Source organism: Tiliqua scincoides, chromosome 2 (genome assembly GCF_035046505.1).
Source record: "Tiliqua scincoides isolate rTilSci1 chromosome 2, rTilSci1.hap2, whole genome shotgun sequence".
Lineage (NCBI taxonomy): Eukaryota > Metazoa > Chordata > Lepidosauria > Squamata > Scincidae > Tiliqua > Tiliqua scincoides.
The window spans coordinates 106,399,655-106,423,380 of NC_089822.1; the positions used below are offsets into that span (position 1 = coordinate 106,399,655).

Genomic DNA, 23,726 nt, shown 5'->3' on the forward strand with positions numbered 1-23,726 from the left:
GTTTGATTCCCCTTACCTCTTCAGTCTCCCTGTCTGCTGCCAAAAATCAGAAAGGGAGAGGGGAACTGGGGATAGGAGATGTCCTAAGCTACCAGTCTTACATCCTCTTCTCATTTCCTCTATTTCCTCTGCCTTATGAAAGTACAATAGACAGGGAACCAGGTAGCAAGAGGAGGAGGAGAAGGTAAGCAGTTGCAGGGGTGAGGTAAGGTTCACAGCATGCTTTGTATGCTGGGGAGGCAGTACTCAAACTTGGTCTAAGGTGCCAGAGAAAATTTCTAGATGCACTAAATGACTGTGCCCTAGAACAGAAGGGAGGCACCCTTAAGCTTAATCATGTGTGGTCCCCATATCCTAGCGCAAGATATAAATGTCCTGGATTCATTAGAGAACTGTCACCAAAGTGCTGTGTGGCTCAACATACAGTATTTGTAGATGGAAAATTACTAAAGTACTTCAGAATACAACTCCCATAAACTCCTTCACCTTTCTTCTTGTTTGGAGGAGGGGAAAAATAGCTCAATTTCTCTGCTGCTTCTGCCAATATTTTTTCAAATATTTTCAATCCATGATGCTACATCCTCAGCCGTTGTGACCATGTAATTAAAGTCTGGAATTAAAGGTTTAGATTTCATATTGACTTTCTCCTGGTGAAGCCACTCATACCCAAGATTTCCAGGCTCTCACTTTTGAATGACTACTCATTTGCAAGACAGACCATGTAATTATGGCTTCCTTCAACTGTTTCTTTTTTTTTTTTTTTTAGTCATATGCCCTTGATTGGGATTAATGCAGTTAGACTTTTTCTTCTGAGGTGGTAAGCGATTTTGTGACACTGTTCAGTTCTCATACAAGCCATAAAAGTAATGAACTGTTTTTGCTCAGAGCTAGGTCCAGGAGGGGTTGGCCTGAAGCTCTCAATTCACTTACGGTCTAATCCTGTCCTCCACTGCGTCATAACATGCATCCGTGCTAGTGGAGACTGAGCTGTGTGCTAGGGGGTGGGGAAATGGAACCAGAAGGCATACGTGTTGTAAATAGAAGAATTTTTTACTTACCTCTTCATAAGCTGACAAATAAGAATGGAACATAATAATATAATAATATATAATATACAGTATTTATATACCGCCTTTCTTGGTCTTTATTCAAGACTTTATTCAAGGCGGTTTACATAGGCAGGCTTATTAAATCCACGCAGGGATTTTTACAAATTGAAAGAAGGTTCTTTCTTTCAAGAACCACTACATTCAAGGTGTTACACTCCGATCTGGTTTAACATTCTGGCCTCCATCCTCCCACGCTCCGAGCAGATGGAACAGCTCAGCTGCAGCTTGCCAGCTGCTTCAAGGTTGCACGGTGCTGGTGGCCTCGAACTGGCGACCTTGTGGATGTTAATCTTCAGGCAAATGGAGGCTCTACCCTCTAGACCAGACCTTCTGCCCAGACCTCCTGACCAGACCTTTCCAGACATGAAAAATAGGGAGAAAAGTAGCCAGAAACTTATTTCTTAGATGCCGAGATGGAATGAACTTTTCATTCAGACCTCTGACTTTTTTTTTATTTGGAAGATAACTGTAGCTAAAATTTAAACGGAACTACCCAAAAGTAAATTATTGTCATGCTTCTCTGCCATTTAGCTTATCAAGTAAACTACAGCGTGAGATAAACTGATTATTAGGCACACAGATAACTGTGAACCTGCTAGATTCAGTCACAATCTCTGTCCCGCTAGACGGAAACTAATGGCTTTTAGTAACCTTGAAGCCTTTTCAACTGCAAACCAAACAAGATTTTTCTACTGTCTTAGAGCAGGGGTGTCAAACTTGTTTCATAGCAAGGGTCAAACAGCATTCATGATGCCTGCTGAGGACCGGAAGTGATGTCATTAGGCAAGAGGTGATGTCATTAAACAGGTCATAACCAAAAATAAGCACTTTTTCTAACTTAGGAACTCATTAGCTGCAAATGACAAAGAGAAAATATGCAAAACTTGGATCATATTTCAAGATATGGGAGAACCCAATTTCCCTGGTGGAGACGGGGCATTCCTGACACATGGGAATGTCCCTCGTGGCATCCTGTAGGCAGGTCAAAACCCAAAGGGTGGAGCTCCCTGTGTGCGGGGACCAGGACCCAGATTGTTCCTGCCTCGCACACAGGTTGGTCGCCCTTTGGAGCTCTCCTGCACAGCGCGCCTGTTCTTCCTTCTCCCACACCTTCTCCCTCCCTGGGCTCGTTGGCTGGGGTGACGGGAGGCTTCTTCGGAGCAGGCAGGCATGCTCTAGTCAGCAGCGCTTCCAGCCTGCCTCCGTGCCTTGCCGCTCCGAGGTTCCCCAAGCACCGCAGCCCGGTGCCCGCCTCCAGGGACACAGCAGCAGCAGCCTTTTTGGTGCGTCTGGCCCGTGCCTCTCAGAGGTGGCGGCAGGGAGCAGGGGCGATCTCCTCCCCCCGCAGGTCTACCCAGCACTACTGCAGCGTGTGGGGGAGACCAGGCAGCCTTCTCATAAGTGCCCCAGGTTGCCCAGCACAGCCCAGCTTCAAGTGTCTCCACGGAGGCACGGGCGCCATTTTGAGCTGGCTGCTGCTGCCTGCAGGTGCCTGCTGGTGCCTGGTCCCACATTTCCCGCCTAAACTGTAAGTTGCAAGGGGCTGGGAAGCCATTTTAGGGCCCTTGTTTGTATCTTGGCTCTGGCTGGTAAAACTTTTGTGAGACCTGGTCTGGATGAAATTTGAAGTACCCCCTTTTTGGGTCTTGGCTTAGGCTGGTAAATTGCTAGGGGTGTTGGCCCTGTCCCCCCAATAAATCCCCCCCCCCAAAAAAAATTAAAATTAAAATTATTTTTGATTGATAATTTTTTCCTGCTGAACTCACCATGTCTTCTGACACGAGTTCTGAGTCCAGCCTGCCTGACCTGGGCACTTCACGTATACCCAGATTAGTCAAATTTCTGGCACCCACTCACAGAGCACCCAAGTCTTCTGCTGCCCCTTCCTCCATAGGGAGCGCAGACAGGGAACACATCATGCAATGGCTAGAGGGACTTATAGATGCCAGGTTGGCTGCACACAGCTCTGCTGCTCAACCATCACAGTCCTCCAATGGGAAGGGTAAGAGCAAGGCTAAACGTCTCAGAAACCCTACCTGCCCACCCTTGGCCCCACAGGGGTCTGATTTTTCTGCTGCCTCAGACTCTGATGCCCCCAGGCGTAAGAAGAGTCTTAAACCTTCTAAGCCAAGGGGAGCCACACACGCTGCCAAACCCAAACGCTCACCAGTTGCTGCCATGGGACGTGGGGGTTTCGAGCTCAGTTCTTCTGAGGAACACTCCTCTAGAGAAGAAGGAGAATTGTCAGGGGAGGACCAGGGTGGTGCTGCCTCGAACGTGAATCGCCTTTATCCAACAGAGTTCCTTACCCAGGGTGTTGGAGAAGCTAATCAGAGCTCTGAGCCTCAGTGCATCCACAGATGTTGAATCTGGCTAGGCTGCACTGCCCTCCACTTCAGGCCGGCCTCTGTTTCCCCAAGGGCCTCTCCACCAGGCAGAGATCCCTTTTACCAAGGCTTTTCTTAAAGTAATGGAATCTGAATGGACAACACCTTTGCATGGTAGGAGGGATGCTAGATTAGTCAACAAATTTTACTCCCTCCCCAAGGAGGTTCTTGACAAAATTAGGACACCTTCTGTGGATGCCCCAGTGGCAGCCTTGGCCACCAATGCTATCTTTCCATCCAAAGGGGAGGGAGGACCTTGAGATCCCTTCAATAAGAGGATCGAGGCCACTCTTAAAAGAGCCTTCGGAGCCTCCTCTTTTGCCCTGCGGGCAGCAGCGGCCAACTCTATCTTTGCGAGGGCTACCTTTATTTGGATCGATGAACTCTCTGACACCAGCCCTTCTCTTCCTAAGGCTGTGAAGGATTCTCTCAAAAAGATCTCCCTGGCAGTTGCTTTCACAGCAGACTTTCCTCTGGACGCTCTCCAGTTCTCGTCCAGGGCCATGGCTTCCAACGTAGTGGCTAGATGCGACCTGTGGCTTCGCTCTTGGGACGCCGATTCTGGTTCACAAAGCAGGCTGGTAGGTAACCCCTTTGTCGGGGGCAAGCTATTTGGTCAGTCCCTTGAACCAGTTCTGGTGGAAGATAGGGACAAATGAAAGGTTTTCATTCTTCTGCACCCAAAAGTCAGGTAAAATTCAGACCCAACTTCTCGCTCTTTTCGGACCTCCGGCAAATCTAGAGAACAAGGCAGATTCAAGCCTAGGTGGCACAAGAGCAGCCTTCCCCAGAAACAGGGAAAATTCCTCCCCTCTCAGGGGGCCAATTCACATCTCAGGTCCTCCAAGGACAAATCTGCATGATGCCAGATCTTCTTCCCGCTCAGTTCCAATCAGTGCCTGGCTTCTGCAATTCGCTCCTCTCTGGCATCAAATCACTTTAGATGCCTTGGTTCTGGAAACCATCTCCAGAGGTTACTCTCTAGAATTTCTCAGGAAACCTCAAGACAGGTTCTGGCAGGTCCCCCCTTCCAGGGTTCCTGCAAAGCACTCTGCCATGCTAAAAGCCATCAACCACCTCCTTGCCATAGGGGCGGTAGAGGAGGTTCCCATACCAGAAAGGAATTTGGGGGGTCTATTCAGTCTTTTTCTTAGTGCCAAAACGAAACTCTCCCAGGGTGTTCACCAAAGTCCTAGTCACCCTGACAGCACACCTCAGGCTACAGGGTCTGCATCTTTTTCCTTACCAGGATGACATCCTGATCAAAGCATCGTCCAGGGATTTAGCTCAGTTGCACACCACCCTTACAGTACAGTGCCTCAGGCAATATGGGTTTGTCATCAACGAATCCAGCAGCGTTCTGTCACCCTCACAAGTACTGGAACATCTGGGTGTACAGTTCGACACCCAGACCTTTCGAGCTTTTCTATCACAGGACAGACAACACAAGATCCTACAATTGCTACACAAGGTTATGAGGGACACGCACACCAAACTGCTGTCACTTGCCAGGCTTCAGGGGATGCTGATCTCTTGCCTCCAACTAGTCAACTGGGCACGTTTTCACACTCAGAAACTGCAGCGGTTTCGGTCTCCTTATGCAAAGCTAATAGAGAGACGGTCCCAGATCAGGCTCCAGGTCCCCTTGTCTCTGAAGAGGGACCTGCAATGGTGGATGACCGACAACCGGTTAACCCAAAGGGTCAGTCTCCACATCCATCCCAAACCAGTTCTTACCACAGATGCCAGTCTAGTAGGATGGGGGGCCCATCTGAATGGGAGACTGGTTCAGGGGCGTTGGTCCTCTCAGGAAGCATCCCTCAGCATCAACCTGCTGGAATTGAGAGTTATTATTATTATTATTAACAGTATTTATATACTGCTTTTCAACTAAAGTTTACAAAGCGGTTTACAGAGAAAAAAATCAAATAACTAATGGCTCCCTGTACCAAAAGGGCTCACAATCTAAAAAGATGCAAAAAGAACACCAGTAGACAGCCACTAGAAAAGACACTGCTGGGGTGAGGTGGGCCAATTACTCTCCCCCTGCTAAAAAGAGGAGCACCCACTTGAAAGAGTGCCTCTTACCCAGTTAGCAGGAGTGATCCGACCAGCTCTTGCCCATTTCGAGCCTCTTGTCCTTCAGGAACACGTAGTCAGGACCAACAATGTGTCAGCCAAAGCCCACCTGAACCACCAAGGGGGGTCACGGTCAAGGCAACTTATGAGGGAGGCAAACCTGATCCTTCAGTGGGCAGAAAGAAATCTTCTATCTCTAAGCGCCCAACACCTGGCGGGAAAATCAAATGTAGAAGTGGATTGGCTAAACCAGAGAAGGCCTGCAGAGGCAGAATGGGGTCTACATCTTCAAGCCTTCTCAGAAATTACAGCCCACTTCAGCCTACCAGTCCTGGATCTGTTCGCCATAAGCGAAAACGCTCAACTGGAAAGATTCTTTTCCAGGATGGAGGATCCAAGGGCGGAGGCAATCGATGCACTGTTGGCCCAAGGGTCTTCTTTACGCTCCCCCCCCCGATTCCTTTTCTGGCACAGGTGCTCAGACTAATAAGGCTATACAAGGTGACAGTTGTCCTAGTCGTCCCAAACTGGCCAAGGTGACCCTGGTATCCAGACCATCTGCAATTGTCAGCTCTCCCCCCTTGGAAAATTCCTCACCTGGCAGATCTTCTCTCCCAGGGCCCACTATGTCATCCACAGTCACACATGTTCCATCTGACTACGTGGAAGTTGAAAGGCTAGAGCTTAAACGCCTAGGTTTCTCTGAGGGGGTCATCTTCACCATGTTATCCTCTAGACCAGGGGTCGGCAACCTTAAACATTCAAAGAGCCATTTGGACCCATTTTCTAGAGAAAAGAAAACCTCGGGAGCCACAAAACCCTTTTGACATCTAAAATGAAGATAACACTGCATATATAGTTTTTTTTACCTTTATGCTATGTATAAAAAAACTATAGTGTGTTGCATTTTTGAAATGAATGAACTGCTACAGAGAAAACAATATGTAACATATTTTAATGTTACAAGATCACCGTAATCTTAAATTTAGAATTACATATAAAAAACGAAAGAGCTAAAATAAAATACATTTAAATTAAATACTAATTTATTTTCCCAGGGCCTGCCCTAGTCAATTTGGTGCTATAGGCAAGACTTGGGCTGGTGCCCTCCCTAGCAGAAAATCCTGACCAACAGTAAATAGTCATCTTTGTGTCTTTTCCACAGTAATGTAAAAGAGGTACAATGAAATACAAAATCTAATGACTAGTATTTTTCAATACAATAAAGAGATTTATAGTTATTACTCCCCCTTGTATGTCCCAATTTATAATGCACTCCCCTCTTGTATATGCAACTTTTATAAGAGCAGGTCCAGGAGAGCGCCGCTGCCCCTGCCTGCCTGCCAAGGAAGGAGCTGCTGTGCGTGCAGGGGGGGCGCTTTGCAGGGAAGGAGCTGCAGGGAAGGAGCTGCAGCTTTGCAGGGAGGAGCAGCGCCCCACACTCACAAGCAGCCAGCACCCGCAGCACACCGCGCCAGAGTGAGGCGCCCTCGGGGCTGGGCTGGCTGTGCGGAGGCCAAGGGGAAGGCGCCCTGCTTCCAGCCCCCACTGGGGAGCCGCATCAGAGGACTGAAAGAGCCGCATGCGGCTCTGAAAACACAGGTTGCCGACCCCAGCTCTAGACGGTCTTCCACAAGAAGGGTTTATAGAACCACATTGAAGAAGTTTCGTTCCTGATGCAGAGAAAAGGATCTAGACCCCAGTTTTTATTTATTTTATTTATACAGGTATTTATATACCACCTTTCTTTGATCGTCAGATTTCTCCTCAGACCTTAATCCAAGGCGGTTTACATAGGCAGGCTGTTCTAAACCCCCGTAGGGATTTTTTACAATTGTTCTAGTCTTCCATAGAACTCCTCCTCCCAGCTGGATTCCTTCCCGGTCTGGCCTCTCTCTGGCCGTTCGCCTCCCACGCTCCACTTCATGGCAACTCCTCTCTGCCACCGAAGGTCAGCTCATCAGTATATCAGCGTGTCGTCAGTTCTGGGGTACTTCCGGTTGTTTCGAACTGGCAGCCTCAGATCTTCAGGCATACAAGGTGGCAGCTCTACCAACTGAGCCAGACCTCCTGCCCTGTCAGTTTCTGTTATTCTTGACTTCCTACAGGATGGGTTGGAAAAGGGCCTCAAGACTTCCACCCTGCGGCACCAGGTGGTGGCAGTTCAGGGCACTCTAGGAGCAGGAGGTCATCTGTCTCTACTGATGCACCCCCATGTTAAGCGTTTTTTAAAAGGGATGGCTCTTCTTAATCCTCCCCCCATTCACAGGGTTCCAACCTGGGGCCTTTTCAAAGTTCTTACAGCTCTATCTAGTCCCCCTTTGAGCCCCTGGCTGCAATTCCTTTAAAAATGATCTCCATAAAGACTGCCTTCCTTGTGGCTGTCACTTCTGCTCTTAGAGTCTCAGAACTGGGAGCCCTGTCTATTCATCCCAAACTCTGCGTCTTTCATAAGGACAGTGTGGTTCTCTGGACAAACCCATCTTTCTTGCCCAAAGTCAATTCGATCTTCCACCGGCAACAAGAACTTCCATCTTTTTGTCCAAATCCCAAACATCCAAGAGAGAGGTCCTGGCACCTGCTGGATGTCCGTCGGGCTATCAGATTCTACACAGAGCACACTAAATCTTTTAGAAAGACCGATGCTCTATTCATAGCCTACCAGGGTAGGGCACTGGGGAGGCAAGTCTCTCCCGTGACTCTGGCTACATGGTTGAGAACGTGCATCTCTCTGACCTATGAAGCCTTAGGACTCCAACCGCCTAAAGGAATCCTAGCACATTCGTTGAGGGGAGCAGCCACTTCAGCCGCCTTCAATGGCATCACCTCCTTGTCTGAGATCTGTAGAGCAGCCACTTGGTCATCACCTCATACCTTTCTCAAGCACTATAAAGTTTGCTCTCATGCCTCTGTGGTTGCTGCCTTTGGAAAGTCCTCCAAAAGGTGCTTAAGGTTTAATGTGTTCTGTCTCTGATCCCGCCCAACTCAGGGATTACTGCTCAGGGAGATCCCATCTGCTCAGGAATGCCCCGGTTTCCACCAGGGAAATCAGGAGTTTATGGCTTACCTCAGTAAGTTCTGTTCCTGGTGGAGACAGGGCATTCTGCCCTCCCCTTTTCTATTCTCGTTGGACTCGGCACCTCTCTGGTCCAGTTTGAGGTTTGAACACACAATGAGGGGTCAGTCTTTGCTTGTTTAGGGGTCCACTGCACTCTCATTTTCTACCCTGGGTGTCTCTTATCCGTTTTTATCTGAAGTTAACTTTTTACGCGTTGTGAAGTTTGTTTTTTCTGAGGACTGTGGCTTGGCTATTAGTCTGGGTCCTGGTCCCTGCGCACAGGGAACTCCACCCTTTGGGTTTTGACCTGCCTACAGAATGCCACGAGGGACATTCCCATCTGTCAGGAATGCCCCCTGTCTCCACCAGGAACAGGACTTACCAAGGTAAGCCATAAACTCCTGATTTTCACCTCAGCATTGCTCAGAAGCTGAGAGCCTGAGGGCCAGATAAAAAGCTTCCGTGGGCTGCATCCAGCCTCCGGGCCTTGACACCCCTGTCTTCGAGGAATGCAGAGGGCAGAGATTGTGCTAGCAGATTCTCAAGACTTTGGGCCCAGGCTAGAAAGTTCATAAATGTGCATAGGTTTATATGCAGATTTTAGTGTAATGAATGAATTTCTGTTTCTAGCATTTCAAATATACAGGAACAGGTATGCGTCATTTAACATGCGCTTAATGATGAACAGCATATATGAAGGTGGTCAAAGCACAACAAATGAGGCTCTTAATGAGGCAGTCAGGTCTCCCATAGCCTGCAGCAAAGTGTCTGATTACATAACAAGGAGGCTCTTAATGCAAAGAAGAGACAATCTATCTCCAATAGCCTATGCAGCCAGCTAGTGTCTTGCAGGGATTGCTTGTTTACACAACAAAGGCAATAGATTAGGCTTAATGTTTGCTTAATGACCTAATCACATAACAACAGGGATAGGAGAACATATTTCCATTGTTAAGTGGTGCATAGCTGTACTTTAGAACTCTAAAAACTTCTTGATCTACTTTATTCAAGAATCTGTAGCCCATGAAAAATGCTTAGATGCTAAGGGAGGTCATTTTCATGGAATGTATGTAACAGCTTGATTTAGATGCTAAGGGAGTTCAGTGAAGCATCATGGAGTCTGACATGATCAGTATGTTATGGGTTTATGCTTTTTATCTTTATCCTTCTTGACTTGCTACTATAATAGTAACATGCTTGTGGATTATTTGTGTATGGTGATTTAATTTTATTGCACACTTACGCATTTTGGCATTAACTTTCTAGGTGACACTGCTGGGTAGCCTTCTGTGCTTGTGGCTTTTCTATTTGGCTATCTCTTTCTCCTTCCTACTCCTAAGGTTCTCTTAGCCTTTACCTCATCAACCAGGTTCTCCCAATTGGATGAGGATGAGGTCTACAATAGTCCCCATGTTCCTCCTCCTACTTTCTGTAATATTAAATTGTCAATGAAGACATGTCAAGAATTTTAGAGTCCTCACTCTTAGCAGAGTACAAATTTCACAAATTACCCTTTTCTTTCTCCACCTCTTCTTAAAAACAAGAGGTGATGCACCGATTTACTCCTGTCTCAGCCTAGTACACTAAAAAACAAACTAGGATTTAGGAATGGGTCACTGGATCGCATATTTCTCCTCACTCTGTACATGAATCCTCCCCACAACCCTCTCACTGAATTCAACGTTATGTTTAATAGGTATGCATAACTTTGAACCCAGGAAGAAGAAGAAACATAGCAAGCTCTCATTTTCCCACACCCTAGTCTGGATATGTTATGCCCCGACATTTGTCAGATCACCACAGATACTTGCCTATAAGTCGATCTCATAGGTGAGTCAGGTTTTGAGTTAAAAAATATATATATCAAGGAATTTTCCTATGACTCTCAGATAAGTCGGAGGTTAAACTTTGAAGGATGTCTGACTATAATTTTGTCTGATTTTACCCAAGGCCGGATTCTGAAAAATAACCTAAGTAATTGTCACCAAAGTACAGTCTCTAATTTATTAAAAATGTAGTAAAAGATCATAAGATACATTTTTATTCATTAACTTTTAAAATTCTGGTCTCACAACCTTTTTGTAAACACTATCAGAGTACATGCCTGTAAACAATATAACAGTAGAACCATTAATCAAATCCTTCTTTAAGGTTCCTGGTGTGTTAAGCAGGGGCTCTACACATAACATACAACTTATAACACATAACAGGGAGTCTGCAATTCAATTCACAGCAGAGGGACAGGCAACAAGGAATGACTGAGCAAATGCAGGCTGCACATAGTTGCAATCCTATTTACTCAAAAGTAGACCCACTGCTTTCCATGGGTGTTATTCTTAAGTCATGGTGCACTGAATTATAGCCTGGTACTTTTTTTCAAGTGAAACAAAGATACATCCTGGTGTTTAAAAAACAGATCTCTGCAAAATGCAAGCATTTGCAAAATGAAATGATGCTGCAGCTGTGCTAAAGAGAAAGAGGCTTGCTTGATTTCAATGGAGACCTTTAGCCCTGGCTTACTTTTTACGGGGGGGGGGGGGGGCAAGAATTCTTTGAAAATGACTTGCCAGGAATGTTCTGAGGCTTCAGCAAAAAGAAAAAAGAGGCATTTTACCTTCACCAAACTGGATGGGAGTTGAAGGTGCTTATGGGAGTTGTAGGCTTTGTGAGGACTACAGTGCTGCACTTCCATTGCAGCAGCCCTCAAACAGATTACAGTTCCCGTAAGTGCCTTCTCTTCCTGTCTGGAGAAGAAGCTAAAATGGCTGCCTCTGTATATCATAAGTACTAGTAAAAATTCTTCTTTTTCCTCCACCCCTTGTGTCCTGCTTCTCAGCCCAGGCCCCCCCCCCCCCAACTTCACCAGAGAGCTGTTAAGCTTCCCAGAAGCCCCTGCCTAATTCACTGTTTTCACCTGTGTATAAGTCAACCCAGGTTTTCATGCTCAGTTTTTAGGCATAAATTTATTCACTTTATAGGTGAGTATATACAGTATGTTCTAATGATATTTGTCAAGTTAAATTTTTTTTGCTATGACAGACTATGTTATTAATGTCTGTTAATACCTTTAGTAATAACTTTAGTTTGCATGAAACTGAAACCTCAGTTTGGTTTTATGTCTCAAATGTGCTTTACTTGAGGAAGTGCCCTATAAAGCCAGGGATGACTTGTTGCCTTCACTCTTTTCTCTGCAGTGCCTGCATCTCTTGGTACATTGGGGAATATACTACAGATTGATAGCTGTGCTCATGAGATCATCCAGATATTCGGAACTCATGCTTAGCACCAGAGTTTTACTGCTCTTCACAACTGTGACATGGGGCATGGGACAGATCCAACAGCAGCTGGAAAAACACTGTGTGCACTGCACTACCTGTTTGGCGCCAAACAGGCCTAATTGAAAAGATGCACAATTTCTAGCTGAATTGAGAGGCCGACTAGGCTTGCTACAAAACTGCCAGTTGCCAGTCTGTAACCTGCTTTGCTTTCTTTTGTTCTGTTTGCAGATGCTAACGCAGGAGACAGAGTTCAGACCAATAACGTAGCTTCAGCATCTGCTTCCAACTCCACCTGAAGGGTCCCAAGCAGCAACCTGTACAGGAACAATCACCAGTAATTTGAGTCTCGCTCAGCAACACTGGTCACATTTGGAAAGAAAATTTTAAAGAGGAGAAAACCCTGTTCATTATAGTGTTCGATTTTTTTATTATTGTTGTTCTTATTTAACCTTGTAAAATATCTATAAATACAACCAATTTCATTGTATCTTCACTCTGTGGGCTCTTTGGGGCAGAGAAATAGGTGGGGTGGGAAAAGGGGAAATGGAGCAATAGAACAGACCAGTGTCTCTTCCCATGACAATCTAATTTCAAACAATTGCTGTAGTGTACTTCAGAATCAGGAATCTTGACTTAAGCCCCTCTACGACAACTAGAAGGAAACTCCTAAATTCAGCTGAAGCTCCTTTTTTTAAGCCTTGTATTTTTAAGTGAAGTTCCACAACTTGTGATGTAAAGCGCAACTTGAATTTGGTCGGGAGCTTAGCAGGTATCACTCATCTTGAATCTCATATGCTGAAGACCTTCACTGTCTTTGGGTTGGGAGAAGGGGAAGAGGGAAGGACAAGGTGAGGTGCTAAAATATGCAGAGTTGCCAAAGGGAAGTAGGGTGGGTTGGGGGAAAGGGCCATTGCTTTGTGCTGAAACTTAGGAGCAGTTAGAGAGAGATCTTTATCTTAAATTTCATTCTAGCATTGGAGAATCCTACAGATATGTATGTTACAGATATATTCACACAGACTGAGTTAAAGATGCTCATTCCCTTCACCTCAGCTTGTTAGAGCAGAACATTAAAGGAGATCTGTAAAGCACAAAAGAGACCATAGCCAGTCATTTGCATTCTTCAGCAGTGTTCAGATTCCTCCAGGTGCAGATTCCTCCAAGAGCTTGGGTGCAGGTGTGAAGGCACTTCTACACCTGATCTACCCCATTTTTTGACTTTCCACTGGCCTCTTTTCTGAAGAAACAGATAGGAAAGGATGTTGGGGATTATAATGTGAATGGGACAGGATGTTTTCACTTCGGTTAGAGATTTCATTATTTTACACATCATTTTAAGTCCAGAGCTAGCCGTTGTATTTAGCACCATCTTTTCAATTTCTTCCATTCTCATCTTTATTTATTGCTCTTCAGCAGTTGCTGTCGTGGTTCTTTCATAATGGTAGAGTATTAATTAAGTAGACAGATCTGTTTACTTGCACCTGCTCAGTTATAGAAAGCTAAGTGTGTGTATGTGTATGTATATAACAGGCGTGTGTGTGTGTGTGTGTGTGTGTGTGTGTGTGTACATACAGTATATACAGATACATAAATATATACATAGATACAATGCTGCTTTTTATTTTTGTTTTTTCAATCCATAATCAATCTGACTGAAGCACATATACCTGTTTCTTGTGTCTGTCCTGGTTATTCTTGTAGTGGCAAAAGGTCAGTGTCTCTGTTATTGAAATTTAAAGCAATATTTAGTGAGGTTGTGAAAGGAAATGCCATTGCTAGTGCAGTGACAGAAACAGGTTCTTTTGAGTGACTTCCTCGTCAATTTAAGAAACGTATCCACCTAGGCCTTATATCAATTCAAATGAACTTCAGTCATTTTGGTGCTTCTTGGAGTCCACCGGTGAATCTTTTGAAGTAGGATTAACTGTTTTTGGCTCAAGCATAGCCAACGGCATGCAGATGCAACTACTTGAGGGCAAGAAGGACCTTGTAGACTCAGGATACCCTTCCTTTCTCCTAGGCCTCATGTTTGCTCCCTAGATGTGAAGGCATTCAGAGGTGGAGAGCAAGCCCTCCTAACATTTGACTCAGAGTGCCTGCCAGAGAAATGGTTATTGCCTGCCTAAAAGGACAGGATGACTGGAAAAAGTATTCAGTTAAGTTGTTTTTAAAATGGCTTCAATGCCATGTGTCTGGGAACTATCTTTGTTCAGATTATCCATGTTTACTATAAAAGAACCTGTGATAAATGAGAGACTTGAAAGGTGAACTTATTGCAGGAAACAAATGTGTAAGTGTCTTCTATCTTGTGTATACAGCTTTCATGATCATTGTTCACAAGACACTTGAACAAGCAGGGAAATTGCAGAGGGGTCCATTTTACAGTCATGACAGCAAGACAGTCTGAGCACGGAAGAGAGAGATGGTACCTTAGGATTCGCATTACTGGTGTTTTTTTTAAGTTTGTAGCTAGCAAGGGAGAAGAATTAAAAGCTTTAATTCTTTTTAAATATTTTAGTGTATGTGTATTTGTGTATAAACTGGAATCCTGGTGGTTTTTATTTTCTCAAGGATCATGGCGGGTCTGCAAATGAAGTTTTATACAACTTTGGATCCAGAAGTTTCAATAACATTTTGTAAATAAACTGACAAAAGCTCCTCACCAAATTCAAGTTTGTACATTTAGTTGTTTTAAACATTTTGAGTTTTATTGCTTTGTATGTAAATATGTGGACCCAGGAACTGCTGTTAATGAGCAAAAAGTTACCATTCAGGGCAGTTATTCTGTTTTAATATTCAGACAAAATGTAGACGAGCTTTTTAAAGCCATATAGTTCTAACTCTGTACAGTAGATAACCGGCCTGTATTATTATTATTATTATAACAATAACTCTAGCGATGTATAGTATATCTATATAGTTTGGAGTGCCTTTGCTTCCATGATTTTTTTAAATTTTTTTCCACACTTTGTAATGGATGTCTCCCACATGGCAATATCGTTGCTTCCTTTTCTTCAGCAATTCCATGGTCAGCAGCATAATAAATAGAAAACTGCATTTAGAACTCATTTCATTTCAAACCTTGGCTTCATTGTAGGTATTTAAAAAAATTTCCTTCTCTTCCTAAGAATAGCAGTGACCGGTTTCATTTTACGTTTCCTCTCTTGGCATCTAAGTGGCAAGTTTACATTTTGCTCGTCTATACCCAGTATGTTTGTCAAGAGTTCTTTTAGAGACCAGCTTCTAGAAGCTTTGGTGTAGTCTCTGTGTTGCTGTAGAGGCAGGATTGGGCTTTGCAGAGAAGATGGCCTGGAATCAGGATCAGCGCCCCACCCCACCCTACCCCTGCAAGAAATCTTGCAAGCCTGATTGGGCAGAGATTAATCTGTGGTATTTGAGGGTCTGAAGCTGTAGAACACCTCTTGCCCTCCCTCTCCCAGCCACCCCACCTCTGAAGTGTTATTTTCTTATGAAAATAATTTTGAAGTTGACCTTAATTTCTTGTGCCCAGCACGAAGGCCTTGCTTTTGAAACTTAGCTCACTTGTATGTTCTACCATGTTAGTATTCCTCATGAGATTGTCTTCAGTGGCAAAATGCTGAACTTTTTATCAAACCAAAGGTTGCTGGTTTTTGTTTTGTTTTGTTTTTGTAACCATCTTGTGTTCATTCCAGTAAGGCAGAGGCTGCACTTTTTCTGGTGACACAAAGGTCAGTGATAGCATTTGGTTTCTGACAGTCCACTCAGAATTTTATTTTTGTGGCTTGCTTTTAAATGAAGTACCGTATGGTCTCTTGATCTGTTCTTTGTCTGCATTGCAACTGTGCATGTCCCTGGGATGGCATTAATGATATTCTCTGCTTCCCCAACTGAATGTCAATCAAGACACTGGTTATCTTAATTTCTAAGTACCTTCCTTAAGAAAATAAAACAAAAGAGAATGTCCTAAACAAATATGGCTGATGCTTGAACATACTTCCTTTTATTAATAAGCCAAGTAATGGTGGATGTCTGTAATTAATGTTAATTTGAAATACTCCTGGACTAGTAATGCTTTTAAAGAGAGGTTAACCAATAAACTTTTCTCCATTAGAAATCTCAGTCACTGGAGGTCTAAGCCAGTTTGAAAAGCACAGTTTAGTATCATGCGCAGGATCTACATTTTTCAGATGTAAACATCAGAGAGTCTGAGAATTTCTAATATTTCTACAGGAGATTTAGCCAAACGTGCTCAAATTTCTTGCTTCATTTTGCAAGAAGGCAATAAAAGCAAAATGAAAAGGCATATTAAGACTAGTATGTAGAGGTTTAGCTTGAAATACGTATCTTCCTTCCTTGTGTTGTTTGTTCTTGGTTTTTCAGAAGAACAATTTATATATATAAATAAGAGTTTATATATATAAATAATATACTTGCCTGTAAAATTTGCGTTTGTTACTATGTTGCTGATAGATCACTTGGGCTTGTACACACGGTTAGTGTGATCACTTCCATCTTAAAAGCAGAAATCTTAAAAATGGACTGTGAGTTGTATACAAACTATTGCGTACACATGCAAAGCTGTCTTGATTCAAAGAAGAAGCAAAATCTATATAACATTATTACTACTTGAATGCCTCTGTGACTGATTTTTTTCATTTTAAATATAAATTCTTTTGTGGAAAGTATGCTTAATGTTTTATTATTTTACCTTCTCCCTTCTGCTCCTTTGTAAATACATTTTGTTCTGTGTGACTTGGTTCGGAAATAGTTAACTGGTACTGTAATTTGCATTAAATAAAAAGTAGGTTAGTCTGGACATGAAATTTAAAATTCAAAGTGTGTGGTCTTTATTTCAAAACTCTGACCATTTCTGCCCATCTCCTCCCTTAATCTGTCTTCTACTGTTCACCTTGTTCCAGAACTGTATTTCCAGATTCAAAAGGTGGTTTTGAATCTTTATAATGAAAACACAGGGAAGTAGCATGTTTTCTTAAATGGTCTGTATTACTCTGTGTATTTGCAAGAGATGCCAGCTTCTGGTTTCTTCCAAGCCATTTGTTTCGGTAGAGTGAGGAAGGAGCCCTTTCACAATCATCATCCTAAAGATGCCCCTACTTATTCACTTGCAGGACACGCTAAGACAGTTCATATAACATACTTCCCTTTTTTGAGCCCCTGAGTAATGATACTTAGTGATGGTGTGAAGAGTTTATCATAACCACGTCTTGTGAGGCTGTTCCCTCCAACAAATTGGCACGTTGCTATCTCTGAGCTGGGTTTCAGTCCTGGATAATGTATGTATTAAACGTGATGTCTGTTTGCGCAAACAAAAAAATCTTTTTCAGGTCAGATGACTGGCCATATCCATTCTGTTACTATCCTAAAAGGCTAGATGCAAGGTCATGTGACTACTGCTTCAATAAAAAAAATTATATTGCAAAAAAGGCTCTTTTTCATTTATTCTTAGTCAAGATTTTAGTTTTATTTCAATTCAGTTTATAGATTTTCAGGTTGAAAAAAAAAACATTTTGCAAAAGTTTAGTTCAACTGGAAAAGAGAATAGCAATAAAAAATCTGTTTTAAGAATTAAAAAAAGAGTTGGGATTTCCAGTTTGCAGTGGTGTTATGTATCACAATTTAATGCCAATAAAGGTTCTCGAAATTGAAATCGTATCACAACTGCAGCTCCTAATGTATGTGTCAATCCAATGAAAGCAATGTGTCAATCCTATATAAACTTCAAGGGAATTGGAACACCTTTTGAAATTGTATGGTAGAAAGGATCAGACAAAGGACACATTAATAATATAGCAGTTAAATCAGCATTAATGATTTGGAATAGACAATACTATCCAGAAAATCATCTTGGGAATCTGTGATGTTGAAAAGTTTGAACATAGTTCCATTAACATTGGAATCTTATTTCATTTAGCTAACAGAAACAATTAGTAACAGAAAAAATAAGAATGAGGATTTCGTGACAATGACAAAAGAAGTATTTCATCATCAATGGGTTTATAAAAATATAAAGAGGTCAAACTAAGGTGTTCTTTTTCAATTGCAAAAGATAACAAATATAATAAATTCTGCAGATAGCATTAAGCTGTTGTACTAAATGGAGCAAAGATTTTGGTGAACGTATCTTGGAAAATATTAACATTAATTAGGGTCTGGATATCTGAAATATCACTGTGCATTGAGTTGTACATTACTATGAATTTGTGGTAAGCTGCTATTTAACCATAAAGGCTTATTCTATTTTGCTGTCGGTATAATCTAATTAAAGTGCTTGGCAGTGTCTACCAACTACCATGTCTACCAGAAGATAAAAACTCAGTTCGTGAAAAAAGTAGAAATTATAATTCCTGAAACATAATTTGGGGTTATTAGACGCAGAAGAATCTGAATATTTTTAACCTGCTAATAGCAGCAAGATGACTAATTGTTCAACATTGGACAAAGAAGAAAGTCCTGTTCATTAAAACATGGTGAAAACAAATGGTAGAGCACTATTAGGTGTTTAAAATCAGCATATCATTCTGTATAGAGAAAATTTAGAGGTACTTAACCATTTTTATAATACTGGGGTAATAAGAGCAGGATTAAAGTTGGATTGGGTGGTAATTAATAAATGAATTCTAGGGTGGTAATTAATGAATTAATTCAGTATTGAATTTAACCTTTAAATGTATGCATTAAAATAGTCTACAGTTAATAACAGTACCGTATATGTTAACATTTAATTAAAAACATACAATTCTGAGTTGTATATACACCTGCTAGGTAGGGCAAAGCAAAGTTGGCTGGATTCTCCACCAGTTCAATCTCCAGAGAAGGCAGATCAGTTTTTCTGTTCTCCTTTGCTCCCCTTAATTTGTAGTCCTCTGGCATTTCCCCACTCCTGGAGTTTGCCTCTAGAGTGCACCCCCAAGGCCTTCACAAGGGCATGCATGGGGCAACAAGGTCCGTAAGCAACTTTCCCCCTTCTATGGCTTTAGTGGCTGTATACTCTTCTGCCCCTTATGGTTAGACTGATGGAAGATTACCCTTCCAGCAAATCTTAATGCACTTTCTCTTCCACAGGCTGTCATAGAATAGAGAAGGCCTCAAGCAGAATCCCTTCACTTCCACACTGCAGCTGTTCTGTCTCTATGGCACTCGCTCCTAGCATGCCCTGTGCTTTCTCCTGCCCATTTTTTTGCTTTTCTTCCAGCTGTCTCTCACCACTGCTGGAAAATTCACAGGCAGGGGAGATCTTGTTCTCTAGCACCAACTGCAAATGTTTTACAGTATAAGCCCTTTTACTGCTCATCTACTCATGGATCTCCTCAGTCACTCCTGATTGGACAAGCTGCACTTGATCCCTGGTAGGAGCTGAGCTAACAGGGTTCTCCTTTTGATGAGACTCCAAGTGGGCTAAAAGTTGTTGGTTTTATTCCTGGCTGCTCACACTGGCTTAGAGGTCTCTTTTCTGCTGCTGAAGCATGGCCTTCATGCTGGAAAGTTGGATAGGATTGTACCCTTTGTCATCTCAGTAAGGATGCTGATCCAAGTAGCAGTTTCAACACATGCTTAGAGGTGTCTGTTTCTGATGAGTAAGAGACTTACAACCTAAATCTTACTCAACACAACCTGCTTACTTCTGAGTAAAATGAACAACAGTTTTCAAACACCTCTACTCATGACATCATAAAGCTGGCCCTGACCACTGTTTCATTGATGGGATTCCTGCACCTACGTAAGTTATAAGATGCTGTCCACATTGAAGAGACGGTGTGCCAGTGTTGCCTTCAGGGATGTTATAGGTGCACTAATGATGATGTGGACATCAGTGGATGATATCAGTGTAATTATGTTGATGTTGTGCACACTGGAAACCAGTGATGGCATATTGATGTCGGGAACATCAGAAACCAGTAATGGAGTCTCAATGTTGTAGGTGTTGTGTCTTTTTGTGCTGACTTCTCCTTTGCTCCCTCAATCCTTGGTCAGACTAGGATATACTGGGATTGGCCTGATAGTTCCTGCCACCACCTGAAGCCAGACACAAAAAAGGCTGCCTTGGGAAAGCCTCCTGGGTAATAAAGAGCACCCAAGTCTTTAAGAGCAGAAAGTAGAAAAATGTGACAGTCTTGAAAGTGTGGCAACCTACCCCCTCCTGAATGAATTTGGACCAGGCAGCTGAAGCAGTAAAAAAAATGAGTTTAATAAAGGGCTGAAGAAACATCTCTAAGACACTTCCATGTTATAGAAAAGTAACCTGACTTAAAATGCCCTTACAGGAAACAAGCATTCATGATTCCTACTATTCTAGCTTTATTTCTTTACACATAGAAACCATGGATGACTTTTGAGACACCAGCACCCACTGAAGACTGCAGGAGAGGGCTGTATGCATTCTTCCTGGCCCACATCTTGCTGGCATTTCTATCTTCCAAGAATTTTCAGGATAGTCTGACCAAGAGAACACAGCAGGTTACTTAGAGCAGTTTATGAATGCTTGAATGAGAGAAGCACATCCACAAAAGGAGTTCAGTTATTTTCTCCATCACCTTGAGCAACATATATATATTTAGTGGCAGGGGTGTAAAATATTTTGCAGGATTTGGAAGCCAACCAGTTTTTTTAGGAGCCAGCTTGGGAGGGCAGTTCAAGAAAGCTGGTTCTGTTAATGTAGGGATCCTGTAGTTTCCGTTGCCATCTGCTCTCCTAATTTTTTTTCCCTTCCTGTGTGTTATTACTACTCTTACATCTTCCAGAGCTGAACCTGGAGACTGGCTCAGTCAAATCCTAGAAAAAAGCAGGGTCTAGAATGATGACACACCACCTCTTCCAGAGTGTGTGTTGTAATAAGGAAAATATGGAGTAAGGAAAAACTTGCTTCCTGTTTTCTTCAGCAACCGAAGTACCAATCAACTGACCCAATTTTTAAGCCACAGCAACAACCGGGTACATGGAAGTTTACAACCATCTTTAAAATTTTACTTTATTTTTTTAAAACTGCATCACACTTAAGTCTTATCAAAACCAAAAAGTAGCTAACAAATATTAAATGAAGCAAAACAAACTACAAAATACAGCAATAAAACCAGCAAATTTCTCAAAAGGTATAGAAAAATATAAGCAGTTATAAGAAGCAGAGGACAGGACAAATTAAAAAAAAACTAGAACATTGAACCCAGCATTTCTCAACCGGTGGTATTCGTAGCACTAATGGTACTTGAAGTGGTGGCTGGTGGTACATGCAGGACCCCCAGACACCTGCTGCCTATCAGCAAGACCAACAGCTCAACACAATAAATAGTGGTAGGAGGCTTGGTTCAGCATGCAGAGCTGGCAAACCAGAAGCACAGTTTCCAACCGCGTCGGGAGCCTCAGAGGCTTCCACATGGGACCAAGAGGGATGCAGAACTCTGCGCCCGGGGCATTTGCCCCACTTAGTTAATGAAAGGTCCGCTACTGCTCAGGAGATGGCAGTCCACAGGGTTGGCAGCACTACAGAGAAAGGCCCTGCATCTGGTGGACATCATTTGGCAGAGGCACTACCTTGAATAGTGAATGGGGTGCACAAGAATAATAGAACTGCAAGTGACCTACACTATCATGTCTCTTGGGGCAGTACTTCCAAAATGACCACTGAGAGAGTGGTCTCTGCTCCCCATCACCCAATCCAGGATAGGATTGGATTGTGTATCTACCAGCAGGAACAAACACATTCAACATTCTGTGCAAAACCCAGTTTCTTCCTTGCTGGCCATCCTCCTTGGAGTCAGAAGTGTCTCTGGAGTTGCTGCAAGACAACTTCCACTTGATCACACCCTCCTCTGCTCAACTCCCATGTAAAACTGCCCTGCTTGGAGCGGCAGGTTCACCAGCTCAGGTTGCCAGCTTCTTGGCCCTTTCCCTCGTTTTCTGCAGGCAAGGTAACTGTTCAGGCTATTTTGGCTACAAGAAGGACTCTTCTCTGCATTATCGATAAACCCTTTTCAGCCTCTTGCTGCAGCTACCTCCTTTCTGCTGGCTGACCCCTTCTGTCACAGGGGGAGACCCCTGTGGGGGAGAGAGGAAAGGACGCAAGGCGGGTGGTAGCAACAAGCAAAGTATTCAAAACAAGGAGGACCTGGCCTGATTTTTTTCTCCCCAGAGAACAAGATTTGCCCAGCCTCTCCCGACACCCAAAAAATGCTGAAGATGAATCCAGAGAGACATTCCAACACAGCACTTTTTCATCTCATGGCACACTGACAAGGTGCTACAATTGTCAAGGCACACCATTCTGCCTTGATGAGGGGGGTTCACATGCCCCAATAGCCCTACTAATAAATGATCCAAACTCCTCCAAACCTCCCACCCCCTGCACACCTGTGGACCATTCTCAGGCACAACAATAGGTTGTGGCACAATGGTTGAAAATCACTGTTCTAACAGGTTGGGGGAGTGGCTTTAATACACCTGCACTGCCTTCCGAGGAATTTCTCTTCAGGGCAGAGGAAGTGTGTTCAGGCTATTCCACAACACTTTAGAGTATCTGCTTTCACCTGCTTCAGGGCTAAAGCAACACTGAGCACTAGCCAGAACTGCAAGGCTGGTAAGAACACAATTCTAAACATACCTTATTTTTTTTCTGTCTCCTCACTAAGTGAGGGCCTGGCAGACCCAACACCATGACTTCCTTCAGGTGGCTGTTCAGACTGAGCTTGGTCAGCTGGGGCAGCTGGTGGGTCATTCGAAAGCTTTGACTCCTGTGGTTCAGCACCTTCTTCTGGTCCTGTAGCTTTTGCAGGAGGAACGGATTCTGCTGAAGGCCCTGGAGGCAGAGTCCCTGTCGCCAGATAGATCTTTGAGGCAAAGAGGTCTGTTAATGTTGTCTCTGTGTTCCCATGGATGATCTGATGAGCTGCATAAATATGCTTTCTCTGGGACTGCCTTACTGTGAGGGAGGGAAAAGAAAGAGATCTGATAGAGGCTAGCAAAAAGAATGTCAAGAACAAGCTGTTTACCTATAACTGAAAGTACAAAATAAAGCTCTGGGAACACATCTTTTAAGGACCACTTCATATCCTGCTGAAGAACTCCAAGTTGGTGGAGCTACTAAAAGGAATTCTGCTTTTCCATTTAGAATAGTACAGTTCAAACTTTCAAGTGCCGTGTGCCCAGAATGTGGTCCCCATCCAGACTGCATCCAAGCATTCCGCTCAGCTGACATGTGATGTCCTTCCTGCTTGGAGGACAGGGACACTCTGGACAGTTGCATCATCTGCTTGGCGTCCCAGAAGGCTGCGCAACAGGATGTCCAGGCAGATGCAACTGCCCAGAGCGTCCCTGTCCTCCAAACAGGGAGGAGGTCACATGGCAGCTGAACAGAACCGAAAAGTCCGCTCATCGGGTGGACGGATTTGTGAGGACACCGGATCCGGCCTTCAGGCCGCTGTTTGTGCGGCTCTGATTTAGAATAATCAGCATAAGAACATAAGAACAGCCCCACTGGATCAGGCCATAGGCCCATCTAGTCCAGCTTCCTGTATCTCACAGCGGCCCACCAAATGCCCCAGGGAGCACACCAGATAACAAGAGACCTCATCCTGGTGCTCTCCCCTACATCTGGCATTCTGACTTAACCCATTCCTAAAATCAGGAGGTTGCGCATACACATCATGGCTTGTACCCCATAATGGATTTTTCCTCCAGAAACTCGTCCAATCCCCTTTTAAAGGCGTCTAGGCTAGACGCCAGCACCACATCCTGTGGCAAGGAGTTCCACAGACCGACCACGCGCTGAGTAAAGAAATATTTTCTTTTGTCTGTCCTAACCCGCCCAACACTCAATTTTAGT

General features: G+C 43.6%; 2 protein-coding genes across 4 annotated transcripts in view; one reads left to right on the forward strand and one right to left on the reverse strand.

The window, feature by feature from the left end:
* GSK3B (glycogen synthase kinase 3 beta) overlaps positions 1 to 16,723 on the forward strand; it is a 131,258-nt gene extending 114,535 nt beyond the window's left edge. For all 3 annotated transcript variants that reach the window (XM_066614637.1, XM_066614638.1, XM_066614640.1), the window contains one exon: positions 12,140 to 16,723. In XM_066614637.1, the coding sequence (XP_066470734.1) occupies positions 12,140 to 12,207 (68 nt within the window). In that variant the 3' untranslated portion in view covers positions 12,208 to 16,723. The remainder of the gene's footprint in view (positions 1 to 12,139) is intronic.
* A 3,537-nt stretch (positions 16,724 to 20,260) lies between these two features.
* Positions 20,261 to 23,726, reverse strand: part of CFAP91 (cilia and flagella associated protein 91) — a 32,710-nt gene continuing 29,244 nt past the window's right edge. Inside the window, exons 17-18 of the mRNA XM_066616107.1 lie at positions 22,506 to 22,823; positions 20,261 to 20,347 (exon numbers count right to left, since the gene is read on the reverse strand). Of these exons, the coding sequence (XP_066472204.1) occupies positions 22,507 to 22,823 (317 nt within the window). The 3' untranslated portion in view covers positions 20,261 to 20,347; position 22,506. The remainder of the gene's footprint in view (positions 20,348 to 22,505; positions 22,824 to 23,726) is intronic.